This window comes from Heliangelus exortis, chromosome 2 (genome assembly GCF_036169615.1).
Source record: "Heliangelus exortis chromosome 2, bHelExo1.hap1, whole genome shotgun sequence".
Classification (NCBI taxonomy): Eukaryota; Metazoa; Chordata; class Aves; order Apodiformes; family Trochilidae; genus Heliangelus; species Heliangelus exortis.
In genome coordinates, this window is record NC_092423.1 from 1,194,923 (window position 1) to 1,219,246 (window position 24,324).

The window sequence follows — 24,324 nt, forward strand, 5'->3', positions numbered from 1 at the left end:
GTAAAAGAAAACTTCCCAGTGTGCCTGTCGAGTAAAACGAACCCCCTGAAAATACCCCAATTCCTCTAACTTAATTTCCTTTTTCTTCCCCAGGGCAAGCCTGAAACCGTGCAGAAAGCTGGGTTTATCAAAGGCCCAGTCTTCAAAGGTGTTGCTTCCAGCCGTTTTTTGCCCAAAGGCACCAAAACCAAGGTTAACCTTGAGGAGCAAGGGAGGCAAAAGGTGTCTTTCAGCTTTAGTTTAACCAAGAAAACCTTACCCAATAGATTCCTCACCGCTCTGGGGAATGAGAAACAAAATGAAACTCAGAACTCCCCGGCAGTGCCCCTTCCGACTGACTTTAACCCCAAAAGCAAAACGGACCCGGGGGACGCCGCTGGTTCAGCCGAGGAGTCTTCGCCTCCCAAACCCAAGGTAGAACTGGGGAAGATCCATTTCAAAAAACATTTACTTAATGTCACGGCAAAACCGCCCGCAGCGGCTCCGCTCCTCCCGCCGCCCGCGGCACCGCTGACAGAACCGCCGCCGTCGGCCGCCGAATTTCTCTCAACGCCGCCTCCCCCGCCTCCCCCTCCCCCGGCGGCCCCCGTGCCGGTTCCTGCAGCGGCTGTGCCACAGCTCCCGGCACCCTTGATGTCCGCGCTGTTGCCGTCCCCACCCGTGGAAGCCGAAGTCCCCGCTTGGAAGGAGCCGTGCCCCGCGGTATCCAAGGAGGCTTCGGAGCAGGCCGCGGCGTCGCGCGGCTGGGAAGAGCGGGCGGCTCCCAACGCCTCCGAGCGGACGGAAATGACTCCGCAGAAGGAAGATTCCCATATTGGGAAAGAGGAGGAGGTTTCCGACGGCTCGAAGGCTGCTGCCCTCTGCTCCCGCAGGCAGGGGTCCAAGAGGAAGTTCTCCCAGTCCGACGGCGCGCTGCTGGGCTCCGAGTCCGACGAAGATTCGGTGAGGACCTCCTCCAGCCAGCGGTCACACGAGCTGAAGATATCCAGCACGGAAAAGGAGAAGGATTCCCGACGAAGCTCCGCCTCATTCCGAGGCGAGGAAGCGGGGAAGTCCTCCTCGCGCTCCAGGTCGGACAGGGATGAGAAGTACTCGAGCTACTCGAAATCGGAGAGGGATTCGCGGTACTCCTCCTCCTCCTCCTCCCGCTCGCGCTCAGACAGAGAGAGGAGGCGGAGCCGCTCCCATTCCCGGTCCCGATCCGATCGGAGCTCCCGGACCAGCTCTTCCTACTCCAGGTCGGAACGCTCTCATTACTATGAATCGGAGCGCCGGTACCACCGGAGCTCCCCGTACCGGGAGAGGTCGAGATACTCCCGGTCGTACGCGGACAGCAGGGCGCGGGAGAGCTCGGACTCGGAGGACGAGTACAGGAGGACACATTCCAGATCGAGCGACTCGAGGCGTACGTCCTCCCACTCCTCCTCCTACAGAGACTCCAGGAGTTCTTACTCCAAGTCGGAGAGGGACAAAGTGGAGTCGTCTCACGCTGAGGCGGAGAGGAGGGGGAGGTCTTCGTCGAAAGCGGATAGAGATTCAAAAAGGACTTCAGAAAGTGAAGTAACCAAAAGGTGCTCTCCCCTTGACGAGCTAGGCTATCGAAAGGGGACATCCCATAATAAGCCTGACAGTAATGTGAATTCCTCCCGTTATAAGTCCACCCCTTCCAAGACCCCCGCGCCAAAGCCCGATAAATTTAAGAGTTCTTTCTGTTGTACAGAATCGAGCGAAGAAGTAAAGCAGCAGTCTAATTCTCTAGATTTAGAGACCTCTTGTCTAAAGAGCAACGAGCTCAGGGTCTCCGTTGCCCCCGTGTTTGAAAGGGAAAAGACACTTTCTCCGTTAGGGCAGTCCAAGGATTCGCCCCCTTTCCGAAAGGCAGACGAGTCCAACGCGGGTTTTGCTCCCTCCAAGCCCGAGGAACTTGCAGGAAACGAATGCCACGACAGCGTTAGGGAGCAGGAAACCTTCTCAAAGCTTCAACAGGATCACTTAGGAACGGGTCTCCCCGTGGAGCTGAGTGTAAACGGGTCCCCGGAGGCTCGGGCTGATGTTCTGGCAACTTCCAGTGCCTCCAAAGTGGAGGACGTCGCCGCGTCTTCTGACGACGGCCCGCAGCAATCCGAAGCGTCGCCTGTCGTGAAGGAGAGTCCAGTGGATCCGTTGCCATCTCATGGGTTTGAGAGCACTTCCGAGTCTCAGGAGCAAGAGCTGGATGATTCTGGGGTCCAGTCCAGCCAGTGCAACAGTCTGTGTGGGCAAGTGGTCCCCCAGGAGCAAGAGGAAGCCACCCCTTCGCCCGTCGTGAATGTAGATCATACTGAAACTGCACTTAACCAGCTGGAGGATCAGGCAGCTCCCTGTGAGCAAACCAAAGAACCAGAACCAGATTTTTGCTACGTTTCGGACGAGGCCCTCCCTGCTTTGTACCATTCAGAAGTTGAAATCGAAGCAGAACCAGCAGATGTCAAACTCACAGCCGAGACTTTCTTGGACGTGCAGGTGGAGCCGCAGACGGTTACGTGCGGTTACGAGAGCGCGGAGGATCACCACGCCAGGGCTGCCTGTGAGGAGGATGAGCATGGGCATGGTCATCCTTCCCCGAAGGTTGGGGAGAGTGGAGTGGAGAGCTCGAGCATAGATCCCTCCCAAGATGGCTCTTCCCCAAGTCTCAGGTCAGACCATCCCGTGCCGGAGGGAAGCGTCTCTTCCAAATGGGACGTGCCGCCGCCAGATGGACACCGGGAGCCGCTGCAGCATTCGGAAGCTGAAGAGATGGTGGAGTTGGATACTCAGCACCTCCCTCTCGGTTTGGCAAAAGGCAAGCCAACGTTCAAAGATGAACATTCCTACTCTTCGGAAGTGCCGCCGGAGCACCGCGACAGGGAGGTCGTGGAAGAAAGTGCCGTTTCCACCGAGGAAGTCGGGCCGGATGATGAGGGAGTTCAGTGTCCCATCACGTTGGCTGAGAAGGATGAGGGAGAGGAGCCCTCGGTGGCTTCAGCTTTTCCAGACACTTTGTTTCCCTCCTGCGACGTCGTCGTGACGGCAGAAGAAACGGAGACCGTGACCCAAGCCCTGACGTGTGACAGCAGCGGCAACGCCGAGGTCGTTCCCGTGGGCCACGACGATTACTCCGACACGGGGGAAAGTGACAGCGAGAGGGGCAGCGATGACAGCGACACAGAAGACTCGGATTCTGATGACGTCACGCCACGGAAAAGGCTCCAATCCGTGGTGGTTGTCCCAAAGAACTCAACCATCGCTCTGGAAGAGAGCAGCCCCGGCTCCTCGCGGAGCAGCCAAGGCAACCGCCGCTTCTCCGACCACTGGGATGATGAGAGACCCGAGCCCAGCAGACCCTACTATGAAGAGAGGATGGAGAGTAAAGGTGGCTCTCAGGTGGAGAGCAGGTGTTCTCCTCGGGGCATGGAGAAGGGGTTGGCAACCTCCACAGAGCTCAGCAGGAAGGAGATGGAGGAGCTGCGGCCGGATCTGTGCCAACCTCAGAGCGACGGCGTTGACAGCACCAGTCAGGCAGACCTGGCTGCAGACTCCCACGGCAAACCCAACCCAGATGAGAGGATCCTGCTGAAGGAGCTGGTGTCTGTCAGCAGACCAATGGGCCGACCAGAGGAGCAACCCTTCTGTCTACCAGAGAGCTTTGAGAGCGCCGAAAATACCCGAAACCAGACGAGTTCTTCCAAGCCAGACAGTTGGCAAGGGAAGGGTGGGCTCAACCAGTCTGACCTGGGGGACTTCTCCAGGTTGGATGGTTTTCATGCACCGGAGGAGCCGGGTGGTGTGAACTGGGACTTTACCCAAACAGAGAAGCCCAGTAGCACCTACCAGCAGCCAGACAGCAGCTTTGGGGTCTACTCAGGCTACGTTTACCAGCCGGGCTCGGGAGCCTACGCCGGCTCGCAGGGCTACTGGCAAGGCAATGGCTACTGGGACTCGAGGGTGGCCACCAGAGCTTCCACAGTTAATTACGAACGAATCCAAGGGCAAGTCCCAGATTCTCTAACGGAGGACCACGAGGAGTACGAAGAGGACGACCGTTGGGATGCTGAGTGCAAGCCTCCTTTCCCCAGCCCCTCTGACAAACACCAAGTGCCCGAGCAGAAAGAAGAAGGCTCGGTGCAAGCCCACGAGATCAGCAGCAATTCCACCAAGGAACCGGTGCCCGGGGGGGAGAAGAAAGAGGAGGTGAAGGTTACGGAAAAGAACGACGCCAAAGAACGGGGCCCGCCCAAAAAGAGACGCCCGGAGTTGGAGAGCGACTCCGAGAGCGACGTGGACTCCAGGGAGAAGAAGAAGGTGAAAGCTGAGGGAGATCAGGTGGAGTTGGCACCCCAGGACTCCTCCATGGTGGGGCGGTTGTGCATCATGGATGACTTCAGGGACCCCCAGCGCTGGAAGGAGTTTGCCAAGCAAGGCAAGATGCCCTGTTACTTTGATCTCATCGAGGAAAACGTGTACTTGACAGAAAGGTAACTGATTTTCTACCCTTTTTTCTTTTTTTAACCCCTGACAGTTTTAGATTTTAAGTTAGATTTGTTTCTCTGATAATGTCTTAATGGCCAAATCATCATCGTTTGGAAGGAGGAATGTCACATTCCCAACATTTGGCAGAGTTTTAATCCATCCCAGGTCTTTTCTCCCAAACAGGAAACCCCAGATGGGCCTGGGCAGGCCCCAGTGATGAGAAGAGGTGGAAGATGGGAGGATGTTTTGTTTATACCCTTGGTCACCTTGCAGGATTTTCAGGACATGTGTTAGTGGGCATGGTTGGGTTGATGGTTGGACTTGATCATCTTGGAGGTCTCTTCCAACCTTAACTATTCAATATTTTTGAACATCCCAGCTCCTCAGCCTCTCCTGGGAGCAGAGCTGCTCCATTCCCTGGAGCATCTCTGGGGCCTCCTCTGGACTGGTTCCAACAGCTCTGTGTCCTTCTTCTGGTGGGGACACAAGAGCTGGGAGCAGGATTTGAGGGGGGGTCTGGCAGAGGGGCAGAATCCCCTCTCCTGACCTGCTGGCCATGCTCCTCTTGGTGCCTCCCAGCCTGGGGTTGATCTTCTGAGCTTTATGAGGACACTCCCAGCTCATGGTGAGCTTCTAAAATTAGGGAAGAGCTGAGGTGGAAGGGATCTTTGGAGATCTCTGGGTCATGTTATATGTGACATGATGCAAATGTTCACCAGAGCCAATCAAAGTTTATCCTTTCCATTGAAACCTTCAAACTTGTGAGATATGAGGAGAAGTCCTCTGTCTAGAAATAAATCAGGACTGAATTTTCTGGAAGTTGGGTTTATTCTCTGAGAAAAGGAGTTTTGGTCTTTCCTCTGGCTGGAGGTGCACACATCTGTGCTGGAAATAAAATGAGAATGTGGACGTGGAGGAGAAGGAAAAAAAAGGTTAAATATCCTGGGATGTCTTTCTGAGATGTCATCTTCTGTGATCAGAAAGTCACCACCTCCCCCTCAAACCAGTGTCCTCATGAACTTGATTCCAAAAGTTGTCCAAAAGTAATTAATCCATATTCCCACTTCCTAGAGAATAATTTCATTCCCTCCAACTAACAGCTGGGAAAGACTGAGGAGAACTCTCTGTGCCTGGGTGCTGTCTGAGCTGTGTCTCTCTGATTGTCTTCACCAGGAAGAAGAACAAATCTCACCGGGATATCAAGAGAATGCTGTGTGAATGTCCTCCCCTCTCCAAGGAGGAACGAGCTCAGGGGGAGGTTGCTTGTGGAGAAGATTGTCTGAACCGGCTGCTCATGATCGAGTGGTACGTGGGGCTCCAGGGGAAATGTCCCCAAGTGGTGCCAGGGGAGGTTTAGGTTGGAGCTGGGGAAGAATTTCTCCCTGGAAAGGGTTGTCAGGGCCTGGCCCAGGCTGCCCAGGGCAGGGCTGGAGTCCCCATCATCCCTGGAGGGGTTTCAGAGCAACCCCTGGGGATGTGGGGATGAGGGACATGGGGTGGGGTTTGGAAACATTCAAAAGTGTTGCCAAACAAAATGATTCTGTGATTCCATGAGCTCTCAAAGCTGGGTGGTGGTGTCCAAGAGATGGCTTGGACAAGAGATTCCCTAAAGGAATTCTGTGGTGGCACTGAGCTGTCTGAATGCTCTCACTGCCTGGTGTGGAGTGTCCTACTGGCCCAGGTTGCCCAAGGAAGCTGTGGCTGCCCCATCCCTGGCAGTGTTGAAGGTTGGATGGGGTTTGGAGCCCCCTGGGCTGGGGGAGGGGTCCCTGACCATGGCAGGGGGTTGGGACTGGATGAGCTTTAAGGTCCCTTCCAACCCAAAGCATTCCATGATTTGTCTGACCTTAGATCTTCTGCAGGAGGCTGGACCTTACCAAGCTTTTGTTAAAACCTTCTACAGTATTTTGGAGCCTTCTGCTCCTCAGCCTTAACTCTCAGTCCATCAGAAGCAATGTTGGAGGGAGTCAGAAGTGCAAATGAAGCTCTCCTGGAGATCCTTGTTTCTTCTCATTTCTCCTTTTGCATCTCCTGCCCCCAGAGCCTCACCAGGTTATGGCTCATCTCCTGGAAGGAGCAAGGAGAAAGGGGGAAGCCAGGGACAGGACACTTCATGGGGCTCACCCTGTGGCATGAGGATTGTTACCAGGCAGGGTGGAAGGAAAGGAATTATCTGGCAGGAGCCCAGGTGGCAGATGTAGAGGGGTGGGAGATATTTTGGGGGGGGAAAACCCATAAAAAAACACATGGAGAAGGGACCAGTTCAGCCCATTTGGATTGTAGGACGTTGAAGTACAGCAAAGTACATTCCAAAGATTTTTTTTATCTTCATTCCATAAATAAATCCTTGGCATTTGCACATTGCCAGTCAGATGGTTGTGCTTTTTATAGCAAAACAGCATTTGAAGTTTTTTTACACTGAATTCCTTATGGTTCTTTGCTATGGGTTTTTTTTTTCCCCCCTCATCCTCACCCTTTGTGTCCTTCTCTGTGGTCCTGCTGCCAACTGATCCTTTCCATTTTTTTTCCCCCAGTTCATCCAGGTGCCCAAATGGTGACTACTGCTCCAACAGGCGTTTCCAGAAGAAGCAACATGCAGATGTGGAAGTGATCCTCACTGAGAAGAAGGGCTGGGGGCTCAGAGCTGCCAAAGATCTCCCATCGTAAGCTCTCCCTCCCTGAATGATGTCCTGGTGCTGCCTCACTCCCTGGGGAAGGGAAGAAACTCCCTGCTTGTGTTCTCACTGACATGAGCACATCTTTTGAGGTTCTTTTATAGCAAGTCCTTGTCCTCTGTCTGCAGCAGCAGCAGCCATGTGCCCACTCATTATGGGCTGGATCACCCACTTGGGTGTTGGTCTCTTCTCATTAGGGTTTCTGGTGGTCTTGCCATGGCTTCATCTCTTATTTAGTCTCTTCCTGTCCTTCTCTGTCCTCACTGCATCCTTCAGTTGTGTCTCCTCTTCTTCTCTTCCCACCTCCATGGGAATTCACCCTCTTCCTGAGTCCTCTTCCCCTTTGGACAACCTGGAGATCCCATGGGGATCTTTTCCTTCTTCCTTAGCCTGCTGGTTGTTCCCTGCTGTACTTTAACATCAGATCCATGCTTAGAGATCCTGGACCAGTGCATCACCAGTGTCTGGCCCAGAGGAACTGGTGGAGCTTCAACATGAGGGCTACAGGGTGGTTGAGCCCCTTGGTCCCCTCCTAGGTTGGCAGCAGGGGAGGTGCTGATATTTTTGGAATTAGGGTTCTGTTTGGGAACTGTTGCACTCAAGAAGTGACTGTAACAGGGAAGAAGGAGCTGGTCTGAGATGGGAATAACTTCCCACTAGGTAGGACAGGCCAAGGAGTTATTGTCCCCCTGTGCTGGGCACTGCTGGGGCTGCACCCCCAATCCTGGGGTCAGTTCTGGGTCAGAAAAGAGACATTGAGGGTCTGGAGAGTGTGCAGAGAAGGGAATGGAGGTGGGGAAGGGTCTGGAGCACAAGGAGAAGGTCTGGAGAGCATGGAGGAGGGGCTGGAGAAGATGGAGAAGGGTCTGGAGAAGTTGTGAGGAGCAGCTGAGGGCCCGCCCTGGGGGTGTTGATCCTGGAGCAGAGGAGGCTGAGGGGAGACCTTCTGGCTCTCTGCAACCCCCTGAGAGGAGGTTGGAGCCAGGGGGGGTTGGGCTCTGCTCCCAAGGAACAAGGGATGGGACAAGAGGAACTTTGGGCACAACTCAAGTGGTGCCAGGGGAGGTTTAGGTTGGAGCTGGGGAAGAATTTCTCCCTGGAAAGGGTTGTCAGGGCCTGGCCCAGGCTGCCCAGGGCAGGGCTGGAGTCCCCATCATCCCTGGAGGGGTTTCAGAGAAAGCCCTGGGGATGTGGGGATGAGGGACATGGGCTGGGGGTGGACTCAACAGGGTTTGTGTCCTCTCTGATCCTCCCAGGGTGAGCAGAAGTTGGTTGTGCTGCTCTGCACATGAACATCAGACTTTGTAGGTCCTGCTGTGGGGAATCCAGGCTCCACCAGGCTCTGATTTCCATTCCAAAATGCTGTGGGATTGGCAGGAGGAGTCTGTTCACACCAGAGACTGAGCCTCAGGACAATCTGCCTGGAACTGCAAAAATTCTGTAGCTCGGGATATTTTAGGAAGTTTCTGTGGAAACTGATTTTCTTTTTCCTCCTTTTGAACAGTTCTGAGGAACCCAGCCAGGTTCTGACACTTGGGAAAGCTGAGGCTCTTCTGGCAGTTTTTTTTTTTTCCCTGCTCTGTGGAATTCAGAGGAAGAAAGGGGGAAGAGTTGTGATCTCTTTGGAGAGCTCTGCCAAGTTCTCTGAAAACAAATCTGTGCTTTCAACCCCAAAATTTTGACCACCAGCACCTCCCCACCATGGTGGTGTCAGAGAACCTTGGGTGGTGGTTCCAACCAGGCAGTGCTCTCCATTGAAAGGAGAGGGCTGAATGTTCCTGGCATCTTCTGCTCCCTGGTTTTGCCAGATTTGTTGGATGAAATCCAGGGAGTCCCTGGTGCAGGGGAGGGTTGGAGCAGCTCCTTTGACAGGAGGAGGGTCCTGGTGGTTTTGGTGGGCATTGGAACAGTGCTGCTGCCCCAGGTGGAAATAGCAGGTCCAGTTTTAGCCAAAGTGGCAGGAATTCCTTCTCCAGGTGAGGCTGTTGGGAAGATGTGGCTGATAGGAGCTGCTCAGCATGGCAAACATTGTGTCTGCTGGATGGGCTGGGAGCAGGAATGGGAAGGAGTGAAGTGTGTGAAACCCACCTTGGGTCAGGGGGTAAATAAATCCACAGAGATCCCCTCGAGTGCAGTTGGTTTGTTGGGTGTCAAGGGGTTTGGAGATGGTTCCTCAAGGTTTGGGATGGTGACCTGAGCCTGGGGCTGGCTGGAGCATTGCTGTGTGTGCTGTTCTGAGAGCTGTGGTTTGGAGAGGGATTCAGAGTGGTGGAACATCCCTGAGGAGAGAAAACAACCTTCTCCTGGTGGTCATCCCACCAGCAGGCAGTCTGAGGATTTGTACACATCCAGTGAAGGGTGGAGAGGTTGGACACTCAGAAGATGGCTCATCCCACCCAGAGATATTTCCAGGCTGTCTCTGTTCCCTCTCCCAGGCTTGGGACTTGGAGAAGAGCTGACCCAAGCAGCAGATCATCAGAGGAGCATTGCTGACACCTTCATCTTGGTACCTGCAGGCTGAGGAGGCATCTGGGGGAAAGAGGGAGCAGACTGAGGAGGTGGAGGAGCAGATTAGTGCAGCAAAGTCCTCCTTTGGGTGGAGTCCATCATCAGCAAATTTGCAGATGACACTAAGCAGGGGGGAGTGTGGATCAGCTGGAAGGCAGGAGGGCTCTGCAGAGGGACCTGGACAGACTGGAGAGTTGGGCTGATCCCAACGGGATGAGGTTCAACATTCCAAGTGCCGGGTCCTGCACTTTGGCCACAACAACCCCATGGGGAGCTCCAGGCTGGGCACAGAGTGGCAGAAAGGGAGCTGGGAGTCTGGATTGCCAGGAAGCTGAAGAGGAGGCAGCAGTGTGCCCAGGTGGCCAAGAAGGCCAATGGCATCCTGGGCTGGCTCAGGAAGAGCGTGGCCAGCAGGTCCAGGGAAGGGATTCTGCCCCTGTGCTCAGCCCTGGGGAGGCCACAGCTTGAGTCCTGTGTCCAGTTCTGGGCCCCTCAGCTCAGGAAGGAGATTGAGGTGCTGGAGCAGGTCCAGAGAAGAGCAAGGAGGCTGGGAAGGGATCCAGCACAAGTCCTGTGAGGAAGGGCTGAGGGAGCTGGGGGTGTTGAGGCTGGAGAAGAGGAGGCTCAGGGGAGACCTCATCACTCTCTCCAACTCCCTGAAAGGAGGTTGGAGCCAGGGGGGGGTTGGGCTCTTTTCCCAGGCAACTCTCAGCAAGACAAGAGGGCACAAGAGGTCTCAAGTTGTGCCAGGGGAGGTTTAGGTTGGATATTAGAAAGAATTTCTTTCTGGAGAGGGTGCTCAGCCATTGGAATGGGCTGCCCAGGGAAGGGGTGGATTCTCCATCCCTGGAACTATTTCAAAAGAGCCTGGATGTGGCACTCAGTGCCATGGGCTGGGAACCACGGGGGGAGTGGATCAAGGGTTGGACTTGAGGAGCTCTGAGGTGCCTTCCAACCCAGCCAGTTCTAGGATTCTGTGATTCTATGAAGATGGGCATGGTTTCTCCCTGTGGGCTGGAAGGCCACCAGGGCACAGTGCAAGGCATTAGTGATGGGGAAGGCAATGGGGTGAGTGAAACCTGCCCAAAACACTCAACAATCAGGTGAGGGGGAGCTGGGCAGCAGCTTTTGCTTTCCTGGTGCTCTCCAGGTGAAGCACAAGGAATTGTGGAAGGCTTTGTGGTGATACTCAGCAAGGGAAGAGCTGAGACCATGCTGGAGAGAAGCTGTTTCACCATTTGCCTTGGTGCTGGAGGTCTGAAGGCCCAGAGGCTCTCCAGAAGGTTTGTTGCTGAGTTGAGGGGTCACCACTTGTTCTCTTCCATCTCTACTTTAAAATTCACCTTTCCTATGAGTAAAGGTGTTGTAGTGACCTCTCCTTTCACCACCAGACCAGCAGAGCACAGACACCTTCAGTCATGGAGAACCATCTGCCAGCTCCTTGATCCTCTTGATTCTCCTCTGCACCTCACCCACCAGGGCTCATTCTTTTCCAGAACCAACCTTCTCAAAGAGTTCTGTCTCAGCTTTTCCATCCACTCATGTGATAGCATCAACCAAAACCCCAGAAATTAACCCCAGCAGCTTGAGCTTGAGGTGTGCAACAACCACAGCAAAGCCACCAGCATGGCCAAAACTGCAGGTTGTGTTCAGAGGGATGGTTCTTTTCTGTTCCTTGGGGTTTCCTGCTGGTGGAGTGATAATTTTTTTGTTTATCCTTTTATTTTTGGGCTTTGCAGCAACACTTTTGTCTTGGAGTACTGTGGGGAAGTGCTGGACCACAAGGAGTTCAAGGCTCGTGTCAAGGAATACGCCCGGAACAAGAACATCCATTATTATTTCATGGCCCTGAAGAATGATGAGGTGAGTGGGGTGAGGGGGAGGCCTTGGTTTTTGTAACCCATCCCTCACTTCCAACCTCATTTAACAGCAATCTTCTAGCTTGACTAGAAGAAATTGTCCTCCCAAGGGCAGGGATTGGGGATGGCCCATCCCTTCACCTCTCTGGGAGAGAAACCACCTCTGTGTCCCAGCCTGAGGAGATGCTTCAAGGCAAGCTTCACCTCCTTGGCTGCCCAAATAAAGCAGTTTAGAAAATACACCAAGAAACCCCATTTCCTCCCTTCCCTTGCTCACAGAACTGCATTGGCTGGGTCATGTTCAGCTGGGGCTGTCCCTCCCTGTGGGTTCAAAGGAGCTTAAAATACTCTGGAGTTCTCTTTTCCTCTTTTTTTCCCTCCAGAGGAAGCAATTTTTATTGCTGCTGTGGGGCTGTGAGCACGAGGGGGCACAGAGGAAGGTTTTCTGTTGGGAGGGGGAGGACACAGGGGTCAAGGAGGTCTGAGTACAGTGCAGAGATTTTGTCTTCTCCAGTCCTCCCCATAATTTGATTCCAGATCAGAGAGACAGGGACCAGGAATAAAAATCCAGGATGCCCACCCATCTGAAGAACTCTACCAGTTGCTTCTAAAATTCATGGAATGGTTTAGGATGGAAGGGACCTTAAAGCCCATCCAGTCCCAACCCCCCTGCCATGGTCAGGGACCCCTCCCCCAGCCCAGGGGGCTCCAAGCCCCATCCAACCTTCAACACTGCCAGGGATGGGGCAGCCACAGCTTCCTTGGGCAACCTGGGCACCCAGGGGCTCAGCACCCTCACAGGGAAGAATTTCCTCCTAATATCTCAACTCAATCTCCTCTCTTCCACTTTGAAACTCTTCCCCCTCATCCTATCACTCCAGGCCCTTGTAAATTGTCCCTCCTCAGCTTTTCTGTGGGCTCTTCAGGTACTGGAAGACTGCTCTAAGGTCTCCCCAGAGCCTCAGGTTTTTATCTAACACAGATGCTGAGGCCAATGTCTCACCACCCTCAAATTCAAGCATTTCTCCCCCATCTCCAACCTCAATCTCCCCTTTCTCTCCAAGTTTTAACCCATTTCCCTTGTCCTCTCCCTACCCCCCCGTGTCCAAAGCCCTCCCCCAGCTTTCTTGGAGTCCCTTCAGATATTGGAAGGTTGCTCTGAGCTCACCTGGGAGCCTCCTCTTCTCCAGGCTGAACAACCCCAATCCCTCAGCCTGGCTTCCCAGGGAGCTGCTCAGCCCTCTGAGCATTTCAGTGGCTCTGCTCTGGACACCTTCCAGGAGCTCTGTGTCCTTCTGCTGTTGGGGACTCCAGACCTGGGCACAGCACTGCAGGGGGGGCTCAGCAGAGCACAGGGGGAGAAAGAGAGTTTAATGCTCTTTTTTTTGAGGACATTTAATGTCATTATAAACCCTTTCTCTGAACCAAAGAAGGTTGAGAGCTGGAGCAGGACAGGGTGATAATGACTTCTCCAAGGGTTCCATTCAAATATGTTTTGGTTGTAGCTGCCCTGCATCCTATCCCTGCCTGGTACAGAGTTGGGGGGGGAGGCTGTTTCCCTCTTACTTTTTATTTCTTTTCTTTTCAGATAATTGATGCTACCCAGAAGGGAAACTGCTCTCGGTTTATGAACCACAGTTGTGAACCGAACTGCGAGACACAAAAGGTAAAGTGCAGGATCAGAGCTGCTGGCTTCACCCTTCCCATGCCTTGGGACTGAATGAGAAATGTTTTTCCTTTCTCTTTATGCCTCTTTGTTTTGATTTTGTGTTATTATTGTTGTAATGAAACAGAAACACCTCCCTTGGAAGCTGGCAAATGTTTCACCTCGAGGTTTCACCTCGCTCTTTGAAGGATTCATCTTTGCAAGCAAAACCAAGACTTAAACCTGACTTTTCTGACCACTCTGCTCATCTTGTTTTTTCTTTTTTTTTTCCCCTTAGTGGACTGTGAATGGGCAGCTCCGAGTTGGATTTTTCACCACCAAACTGGTCCCCTCGGGCTCTGAGCTGACCTTTGATTACCAGTTCCAGAGATACGGGTAGGGCTGGGCTCAGCTCCAGGCTGCTGGGAGGGGGAGGTTTGTGAGCATTGGGCTGTGGAAGATCCTGCTCTGAAACATCCCACTGCAAAGCCTCCTCTAACAGACACTTTCCTAGCAATTAACTCTACAGTTTCTTCCATTTCTAACAGGAGAGATTGGGTGAGGAATTTCCCAGTGTCTTCTTTTATCACCTTTTTGTTCTGTTCCACCTCTCCCTAGTGGAAATTTCCCAGATAATTACCTTGGCTGCTGCTTTCCTCTCTCTAACCATTCATTACCCCAGCTCCAGACCTTGCCATACTCCTAAATAATGTCTCATCTCCTCCACCCACCCCTGCTTTATGACTTTGCAAATACTTGCAGAGCTGTAAAACCCCAGCAGCCAGATTGTTCCCTCTTCCTGTCCTGCTCCAGTGCAGGTGTGCAGGCTCCAGTCAGGGGGTTTGGCTCCCTTCCCTAAAACTGAGCCTAATATTTTTATATTCCTGCTTGTCCAGGTGTGTGGCAAAGTATTTCACTCTTTAATGTGATGAGCACAAAAATATTTCACTCTTTTTAATGTGATGAGCACAGAATAGCCTCTGACAAGCTGGGAGCAACCTGTAATTAGGAGATTTATTGCCAATCCATTTTACAATCCTTAATTTTTGTTTTATTTTTTTCTGCACTCTGTTTAAGAGGTGTCTCTGCCTTTGCCTCTGGATCTGCCTCTTTCTATGTGCAGAAGAATCAGAGATGAATTTTTTATTGCCTTCTAAATTAATTTGAGCTGAAGAGCCAGGTGCTGTGGTGGATGGAGTTCCTGGAGCAAACTTAGCCCATCCTGCAGCAAAGCCTGGTTGGTTTTTAGGCACGTGGGAATGTCTCTGAAGCTGGGGAATGTCACCAAATACACAGGCTGTACACCCACCATTTTATTTTTGCCTTTATATGGCTTAATCAAAATGAAGAGTTTCATATCATGGCTCTGGTTGGGCCTCTCCAGTGGAGAATGATTTTGCTAGCATGGGTCATTTGGATGTGTGGTATATTTAAATTTAGTGGGCTTGGTCTCTTGGGTGTCTTCCTCAGCTCAGGTTTTGCTTCAGAGAAGATTCTGCAGCTGAACTTCCCTGGTTCCCAGTGCAGAGCCACCTTTTCCAGTGGATTACACCCATTTCTGATCACCTCCCCCCCATTTTCCCAAGCAGTTGTGGCATAGGGCTAAAACTTTACAGTATGTCAAGTAGAAAACACAGAGGCTTTGTAGAAATACTGCCTGAAAATAAGTTAAATCTCTCCTGCTCTTTTCTTCATATCTCTTCTGTGCAAAAAAGAAAAACAAAAAACCACTTGAATTTTAACTATTTCCATGAAGCCCCAGCCCATTCTTCTGTTTCGGGCAATAAAACACCAGAATTTTCCCTCAGGAATGTAAAATCTTGATTATTTGTTCATTCTGAAAATGAAGAGATCAATTGCAGTGTGTGGTAAAAAGTTAAGAGACCCAAACCACCACTTTTGCCTTCCTGGCTCTTAATTCTTGACCTGCCAAGAGCCTGGAGGTGAATCAGGCTCTGGTTTCCAGCCGAGACACCTGGGATTAAGGCAGTAAATTAAGAAATAAAAGACTTAATTTGAATTCTGAGTGTTCAGAGAGCCCTTGGCAGGCAGAAACATCCCCCTGCCTTTTTCTGAGGGGCCGCTTGAGAGGAAGGTGAAATGAGTGGCTGGGAATGGGGCTGGCCTGGCATTAACCTGCTCCTTTGCTTGTGTCCCCACCAGCAAAGAGGCTCAGAAATGTTTCTGTGGCTCAGCCAACTGCCGGGGTTACCTGGGAGGAGAGAACAGAGTCAGCATCAGGGCTGCTGGGGGCAAGATGAAGAAGGAGCGCTCGAGGAAGAAGGACTCGGTGAGTTGGGGGCTCCTCTGCTCTGCCCAGGGGTCTCCTCTTCAGTGCTTCCTCAGAGGAGCAGCAACCAAGGGTTGAGCCCCTGGCCTTGAGCCTTGCTTCAGTCACCTCCCTGCTCTTCTGCTGGCATCACTTGACTCGTCAGGACCTCCATTTATTTCCAGAACTTTATTTCTGATGGGTCCTCGGTGCTTGTGTGTCCTTGGAGCTGTAGGTGCAAACATTTCCTGCCTTTCTCTGGGGGGCTGAGCATGAAATACCACCAGAGAAGGGCTAGAGTTAGCCTGGATGGAAGGAAGGAAGGAAGGAATCCTTCACTCTGAAGGTGGTGACACACTAGCCCAGGTTGCCCAGAGAGGTGGTAGATCCCTGGAAATATTCCAGGTTGGGTCGAAGGGGGCTGAACAGCCTGAGCTGGCTGAGGATGTCCCTGCTCACTGTGTTGATGTCCCTGTGAGGATTTCCTGCTCACTGTGTTGATGTCCCTGCTCACTGTGTTGATGTCCCTGCTCACTGCAGCAGTGTTGGACTTGAGGAGCTTGAAAGGTCCCTCCCCACCCAAACCATTCTCTGAATATCTGCTCATCAGTACTGCACACCACTAAACAGCATCTGGAATTCTACCTGGTTTTAAAGAATTAGAATCACGGAATGGTTTGGGTTGGAAGGGACCTTAAATCCCCCCAGTGCCCCCCCTGCCATGGTCAGGGACCCCTCCCCCAGCCCAGGGGGCTCCAAGCCCCATCCAACCTTCAACACTGCCAGGGATGGGGCAGCCACAGCTTCCTTGGGCAACCTGGGCACCCAGGGGCTCAGCACCCTCAAATTCAAGAATTCCTTCCCCATCTCCAACCTCAATCTCCCCTTTTTCTCCAAGTTTTAACCCATTTCCCTTGTCCTCTCCCTACCCCCCCGTGTCCAAAGCCCTCCCCCAGCTTTCTTGGAGCCCCTTCAGATATTGGAAGGTTGCTCTGAGCTCACCTGGGAGCCTCCTCTTCTCCAGGCTGAACAACCCCAATCCCTCAGCCTGGCTTCCCAGGGAGCTGCTCAGCCCTCTGAGCATTTCAGTGGCTCTGCTCTGGACACATTCCACAGTTTTTGTTTTGTTTTTCATTTGTTTTGTGGTGCCTGATTTTTATTGTTGAAAAAAACAGGCAAGACCAGACCCACCCGTGGGGACTTTGCCTGAATTTTGACAGCTGAAGGGGGGAGCAGATGTCTGGGCTGTGAAATTTGAATCTCTTAATTGTTGTGGCCCAGAGGCAACTCAGCTTCCAGGAGGAACTGGTATGGACATGTGTCCTGTGTGTTCTGACGTTGTGTTTGCAGCTGAATGAAATCTGCAGCTGAAACCCAGAGCTTTTGGGGTTTTCAAGTCTTTTTAAAGCTTTTCAACCATGTATCCAGGCACTGGCTCAGGCTGAGGGCAGTGGTGGAGTCACCATCCCTGGAGGTGTTGAGAAACCATGTGGGCATGGACCTTGAGGACGTGGTTTAGTGTGCTGGTGGTGTTGGGTTGATCTCTTCCAACTTTCATGATTTGGTGATCCCATAACCCTCATCCATGAACCTACATCAAATTGCAGGGATAGCTTCACATGGGAGTTGTAGGAAGCTGCAGAGAAACCAGAAGAAAGCAGTCCAAGGAATTTTTTCTTGGGTGCAGACTGCTGCAAGGAGCAGTTTTGGGATGGGTTTGTTCCCTCCATGAAGTTCTCCATCTCTGTTTCTATCAGTCAGATTTTTTGCTGATTTTTTGGGAGAAGCTCCCAATTTTTTAAACTCATTTTTATTGTTTGGAGAGGTAGGAAGCCATGGAATAATTTCTTAGTCATTAGTAAGGTGTTTTTAAGCTGCTAATTGGTGGTGCTGAGCAGCTGGCTAAATTCTGCACCTTGTGCTGGTGCCCAGGTGGAATGTGCTGGGGTGGTCATAAAGTCATAAATCAGATGTGGGAAGGAATAAATCTCTGTGCAGTCGAGCTGATCATCTGGTTTCCAAGTTGATAAACTGGGAGTGTTCTGGAATTTCCTCCTGGAATGAGGTGGACACATCTCTGAGGGGCTGTTGATGAGGACAAATGGAGAATGGGAGGGGAGGTTCCTGCCTGGAGGGGGTGTTGGGCTGTGCCAGTAGAAGTGCTGGGAGCTGAGTGCTGCTGTGCAGGGTGTAAGGGCTGGAAAAAAACCCAAGAGGGCAGATAAAAAATCCCCAACCATGGGGAGTCAGCACCAGGGTTCTTCATGGGTAAAGCACAGACCCAGAGAAGTGTTTGGGTGGGAGAAGATCTTTAAGATCCTCAAGTCCAACCCTTCCCCATCCCCCCCAGCCCCTGTCCCTCATCCCCACATCCCCAGGGGTTTCTCTGAAACCCCTCCAGGGATGATGGGGACTCCAGCCCTGCCCTGGGCAGCCTGGGCCAGGCCCTGACAACCCTTTCCAGGGAGAAATTCTTCCCCAGCTCCAACCTAAACCTCCCCTGGCACCACTTGAGTTGTGCCCAAAGTTCCTCTTGTCCCATCCCTTGTTCCTTGGGAGCAGAGCCCGACCCCCCCTGGCTCCAACCTCCTCTCAGGGGGTTGCAGAGAGCCAGAAGGTCTCCCCTCAGCCTCCTCTGCTCCAGGATCAACACCCCCAGGGCCCTCAGCTGCTCCTCACAACTTCTCCAGACCCTTCTCCATCTTCTCCAGCCCCTCCTCCATGCTCTCCAGACCTTCTCCTTGTGCTCCAGACCCTTCCCCACCTCCATTCCCTTCTCTGCACACTCTCCAGACCCTCAATCTTCTTCTGCTCCTGAGGGAATCCCAGAATGTTGAGGTTGGAAGAGACCTCCAGCTCATCCTTTGATTAACACCACAGTCAGCTTCTCATCCCTGTCCTTAAGGCCCAGCTCCCAATGCCTTTTAACAGCATCACAGAATGTTTGGGTTAAAAGAACTGAACCAGAACCAACCCCAGGATTTGAGGTGTTGCCTCAGCAGGGGGAAAAAAATCTTTGGGGTGAGGCTTCTCCTGCCTCTCTCCCCCAGGGCAGGAGTTGTCTCTGCCATCAGAGGGTGGGCTGATCCTGGCGTGACCTGGGATTTTCTCCTGTGCAGGTGGATGGGGAGCTGGAAGCTCTGCTGGAGAACGGGGAAGGTCTCTCTGATAAGAACCAAGTTCTCAGCTTGTCCCGACTGATGGTGCGGATCGAGACCCTGGAGCAGAAGCTCACCTGCCTGAAACTCATCCAGGTGAGGAGATCCCTGCTGCAGGGCAGGAACCATTCCCTGGGACATCAGCAGCCTGGGAGCTCTCCTTAGGAGAGGAGGGGGAAGGTGGGAGGAAGGTCTGACACGTGGGCCATGCTGAGTACATCTGGGAGGTTCTGCTGGGTGCTTTCAGGTCCAGCTCTGTTGTTCCCCACACTTTGCTCAGATTTGGAGGAGCTGAACCTGAGGGCTGCTCCAAAATGCCCATTCCTAAAGGAAATCTGTTCCTGGTTGTCAGGGTTGGGCACCCCCAGTGCTCTGGCAGGGTCCCAGGAGCTCCCCTCTCCGAGGTGCCCATGGGCTGCAGCCAATCCCAGAGTTGCTGACTGGGCAGCAAACCCCTCCTGGTTCTGATTTTCCTCCTCAAAATCAGCAGCCCAGGGGGACAGTGGCTCTGCCACACGTCCTGCTGCTCAGGGACACTGCAGGGACCTTGTCTGGTGGTGTCTTCTGCTCTGGGTGGGCCAGGGGACATCTGCAGTTGGGACAGGGGGACAGGTGACATCAGTGGGTGGGAGAGGTGACATCTGCAGTGGGTGGGACAGGGACAGGTGACATTGGCAGTTGGTGGGGCAGGGGGACAGGTGACATTCAGTTGGTGGGAGAGGTGACATCAGCAGTTGCTGGGATAAGGGACATCTTCAGTTGGTGGGACAGGGGGACAGGTGACATCTGCAGTGGGTGGCAGAGGGGACATCTGCAGTTGGGACAGGGGGACAGGTGCCACCTGCAATGGGTGGGAGAGGTGACATCTGCAGTTGCTGGGACAGGGGGACAGGGGACATCTGCAGTGGGTGGGACAGGGGAATGGTGACATCTGCAGTGGGTGGGATGGGACATCTTTAGTTGGTGGGGGAGGTGACATCAGTGGGTGGGAGAGGTGACATTGCAGTGGGTGGGAGAGGGGACATCAGTGGGTGGGAGAGGGGACATCAGTGGGTGGGCCAGGGCACGGGTGGCATTGTCCCCAGGAGCAGTGTGGTGTGGGGAGGGGAGGTGCTGCCCGTGTCCCTGTGTCCTGCAGAACACCCACTCCCAGTCCTGCCTGAAATCCTTCCTGGAATGCCACGGGCTGTCCCTGCTCTGGATCTGGATGACGGAGCTGGGAGATGGGAGAGGAACCACGGCCACCAACCTGAGGCTGCAGCTGGAGGTGAGACCTGCCCTGTCCTACCCTGTCCTGCCCTGTCCTGCCCTGTCCTGCCCTGTCCTGCCCTGTCCTGCCCTGTCCCTCATCCCCACATCTCCAGGGCTCTGAAACCCCTCCAGGGATGATGGGGACTCCAGCCCTGCCCTGGGCAGCCTGGGCCAGGCCCTGACAACCCTTTCCAGGGAGAAATTCTTCCCCAGCTCCAACCTAAACCTCCCCTGGCACCACTTGAGTTGTGCCCAAAGTTCCTCTTGTCCCATCCCTTGTTCCTTGGGAGCAGAGCCCGACCCCCCCTGGCTCCAACCTCCTCTCAGGGGGTTGCAGAGAGCCACAAGGTCTCCCCTCAGCCTCCTCTGCTCCAGGATCAACACCCCCAGGGCCCTCAGCTGCTCCTCACAACTTCTCCAGACCCTTCTCCATCTTCTCCAGCCCCTCCTCCATGCTCTCCAGACCTTCTCCTTGTGCTCCAGACCCTTCCCCACCTCCATTCCCTCCTCTGGACTCAGGCACTGAGTTAAGCTGGTGCAGTCACTGCTCACAGGAGCTGAGCTGCTCCCCTTTGGATCATCCCTGTTTCCTTCTTTAGGGTGGGAGGGATCCATCCCCCTGGTGGATGTTGAAGCTGTTGCTCCAAAGCTCTCTCAAATCTGGATTTTTGTACCCATGGTGCCAACCTCCTCCTCTCCCTGCCCTACAAGTGCCATGGCCTTGCAGACCTCCTTGGTATCACTTCTCTGACTCCTCTTTCACCCTCTGGCTTTGGAGAAATTGGTGCTTATTAGGGTCAGACTTCTTTTTTCCCCTGGAATAGATCCAAGCACTCAATCTCGTTGATCCCCAAGCCCAGAGCTGCTGCCCAGAAGCTTCAAGAGGTTAAAAACCCACTGGGGTGGTGGTGGCTTTGTCTCCACACAGCCCCCTCTCTGCTTAGGTGGGGTTTGGTGGATTGAATATCTATATGAATATATATTCTTTTATATATATATGAGTATATTCTATTAGAATCCAAATCAATGTTTATTCCCCCTCTTTCTAAAAGATGAGCAGCATTTGAAAAGAAATGCTTTTTGGGTCAGCATGGCAGGAATCAGGGTAGTGCCAGAAAAGGATCTTCTGCCCTTCACTCCTCGAGGGATGGCTTTGAAAGTTTAGAAGTCCACTCGAAGGTCTGGCTGTCTCCTGCTTCAAACCCAGGGATTTGGGGCCTGGTTTCTGAGGGAGAAATTGTTGAAGTCCCTTGGAAAGGTGCTCATGGAACATCTGGGCCTTCTTCCTGTGCCCAGGGTTCCCATTTCCAGGGCCAGGTTTGCTGGAAGGATTTTGAAAGTTTTTTTAATAACGTGATTCTCATCTCAGAGCTTTGGACATGACCCAGGTGAGGCCAAACCTTTGGGTTGGTCTCCAGAGGAAAGCTGTCTCCTGCAGCACAGGTCACCTCTCTCAAGCGAGGAAAAAGCTTTCCTGGTGTTATTTTGCAAATATTTTTGGGGTCAGACTCTTCTGGTTTGACTTGATGTTGCTCATTGGGTTTTCTTTCATGTAGAGGATCCAGCTGCTGTCTTGGGTTGATCATCCTGGGGATGGCTGTGTCTGAGCTCTTTCAGACCATCTTAATTCCAAAATCACTTCAGTTTCTCAGTTTGCCACCTCCTGGGGTTTTCCACCTCTGTGCATCCCGAGCCCTATCACCATCATCTTGATCTTCCAACCTGAAAAACTGGGAAGAGGAGGAACCCACCCCAGGTAGGAGAGGCCTTTCCGTTCCCACCGCCCTAACGCCCTCCTTTTATCCTCAGATCATGAAGACCTTGGAGCTCCTGCCCATCCCCACCAAGAACATGTTGGAGGAGAGCAAAGTCCTTCCCATCATCCAGCGTTGGGCTCAGACCAAGACTGCTGTTCCCCAGCTGAGTGAGGGGGATGGTTACTCCAGCGAGAACACCTCACGGGCCCACACCCCGCTCAACACCCCGGAGCTCTCCGCCAAGCAGAGCGCGGAAGGCGACACGGACACCCCCAAGAAACTGGTGTTTCGGCGGCTGAAAATCATCAGTGAGAACAGCATGGACAGTGCCATCTCAGACACCACCAGCGAGCTGGAAGGGAAGGAAGGCAAAGAGGACCTGGAGCAGCTGGAGAACGCCCCGATGGAGGTGGCGGAGGAGCAGCAGCAGGAGGCGAAAGCCGCGGCTGAGCCGCCGGTGGAGAGCAGCAAAGGGCAAGGTGTGGAGCTGGAGGCTGAGCCTGAAGCAGAGGTGAAAGAGAGCAATGGGGCCAAGCTGGAAGAGCCCATCACCATGGAGACACCATCTCAGGATGAGGAGGAAGGAGTCTCCGACGTGGAGAGCGAGAGGAGCCAAGAACAAACAGACAAAATGGTGGATGTGAGCGACCTGGCCACCAGGCTGCTCGACAGCTGGAAGGAGCTCAAGGTAAGAGGCATCTCCTTGCAGCTTCACCACCTTCTGCTCTGGCTAAGGAGGATGCAGAGTTCTTGTCTTGGTAATTGGTTGATGACCCAGAATGGCCTTTTTCTGCAGAAGGCCTTCTCCAGGTGCTTCCTGTGTAGATCCTCAGCTGCCTTGTTGAGGCTTGCAGCAGATCTCTGGATGCTGGTGCCTTGCAGGCTGCAAGGAGCAGATCAGGGAATCATAGGAAGTTCTTAATAATTAACTCAGATCTTTCAGTTTCAGACACCTCAGTCACCCACTTACTTTGTAGGTTGTTCACAACTCTGAGGGACTCCTCAACCAAGCAGAAAAAGGGGCCAGTGCTGGCACCTCAAGCATTTGGGCTTGTAGTGGCCCAGTGTTTGTCAAGGTTGAAGCAAAATGTAGAGCTTTCTGCTCTCAAATTCAGTTCTCACCAAACAGTCAGTGCTGCCCCTCTCTCCACATCTGCTTTTCATCTGCACCCCTCCAGAAACCCCTCTGTTGGCCTCCTGTGTGCCCACCATGGTCGTTGTGTTGGGTTCACCTCTGGGTGTTTGCAGTTGGTGTTTAGATCCATTACCTACTCAGATTTGTGGGTTGTTTTTTGTTAAATTTATTTGTAATTTCGATTTAATTGACCCTATCCCTCCCATCAAAGTCTTCCTCTAGCAGTTATCTTTAAGAGAAGAGCTTGGTGGCCTTGGGCTGTCACCTCCAGAATCAGTCCCCTGTCCCCAAGTAGTGTCCCCAATAGCTTTTTCTGATGGGACATGGGATGTTGTTCCAGTAAAAGGTCACTCAAAGCTTCAGGTGTTTCCTGGGGTTTCTTTAGCTCTTTGGAGCAGATGGATGAGGAGTTTTCTTTTTTAGGATTATATTCTGCATGTTCTGTTTGAAGCAAGAGGGGTGGGAGCCTTTCATTTGGCCTTAGGGTTTGCTGAGGATCCAGCAAAGAAATTATGAGATCAGGAAGAAATTCTTTGGGCCCAGGTTGCCCCCAGAAGCTGTGGCTGCCCCATCCCTGGCAGTGTTGAAGGTTGGATGGGGCTTGGAGCCCCCTGGGCTGGGGGAGGGGTCCCTGACCATGGCAGGGGGGGCACTGGATGAGCTTTAAGATCCCTCCAACTCAACCCATCCTGGGGTTCTGTGAATCAGAGGTGCTGTCTTGCTTCTGGCTTGGTGGAAAAGGTCATGGAAGGATTTCTGCCCTTCACTCAATCCAGAACCCACTCATTTTAATCCTTCTGGAAGCAAAGGAATGTTTTAGGATGCATCCTGTAGCTGTGGAGTTGATTTACCCCTTGAGTTTGATCCAAGGAATGCTTTAGAGGAGGCTCATTCAATAAGGGCTGCTCCACAAGTTTTAGGAGAAACCTCCCCATCATCTCTGGGTTTCTTCAGGAGAACCAGAGACTCTTGGACATTTGTGGAGCTGAGTGTCCTCATTTGTGTTAGTGGGAGAAGAAAGGAGACTTCCCAAACAACTAGAACACATTTCAGTAGAGAAGTTCTTTTTGGTTTTGTTTTGGGTTTTTTTTTTTTCTTCCTCCCTCTCTTGACCCAGCAGATCTGTGAGATGTGGTTGATGAGATTTGGGTTGGCAAACTCTGAACATCTGTGTGGGCCTGGGGATTCTCCTGGTTGAAATGATGCAGTGAGGTTAAATTTATGGCTGGGTTGAGTTCCATCCATTGCAGATACCTGGAACTGGTCCAACTGAAAGCCAAACCAAGTTCTTAGTCTTTGGAGATTTGGGTTGGATCACCCAGATCTTATTTGCAACCAAATATCTTCACTTCCAGCATCACCTGCTGTGGTGCTTAGACACAAAACAGCTCAAGAAATGGTTTTAAGCACTAATGAAAAAATATGAAGTTCCATAAAAAGAGCTCCAAAACGTTGGTTCAAGGCAAAATTTAATCTGAGGGTGTCAGTTTAACCCCAAGCTTTGTGTTTTCTTTGGTGCCTGGGGGAGCTCAGCCTTGGGGATTAGAGATCTTTTCTCTGGAGCCTGGAGGAGCTCAGC

The 24,324-nt window shown here is 52.7% G+C and overlaps 1 protein-coding gene across 1 annotated transcript in view; it reads left to right on the forward strand.

Annotated features, from left to right (window-relative positions):
* SETD2 (SET domain containing 2, histone lysine methyltransferase) overlaps window positions 1–24,324 on the forward strand; it is a 72,355-nt gene that overhangs the window by 18,544 nt on the left and 29,487 nt on the right. The window contains exons 3-12 of the mRNA XM_071734502.1: window positions 94–4,493; window positions 5,662–5,793; window positions 7,023–7,151; window positions 11,411–11,534; window positions 13,119–13,196; window positions 13,474–13,571; window positions 15,339–15,465; window positions 18,564–18,698; window positions 19,741–19,869; window positions 21,663–22,298. Coding sequence (XP_071590603.1) covers window positions 94–4,493; window positions 5,662–5,793; window positions 7,023–7,151; window positions 11,411–11,534; window positions 13,119–13,196; window positions 13,474–13,571; window positions 15,339–15,465; window positions 18,564–18,698; window positions 19,741–19,869; window positions 21,663–22,298 — 5,988 coding nt within the window. The remainder of the gene's footprint in view (window positions 1–93; window positions 4,494–5,661; window positions 5,794–7,022; window positions 7,152–11,410; window positions 11,535–13,118; window positions 13,197–13,473; window positions 13,572–15,338; window positions 15,466–18,563; window positions 18,699–19,740; window positions 19,870–21,662; window positions 22,299–24,324) is intronic.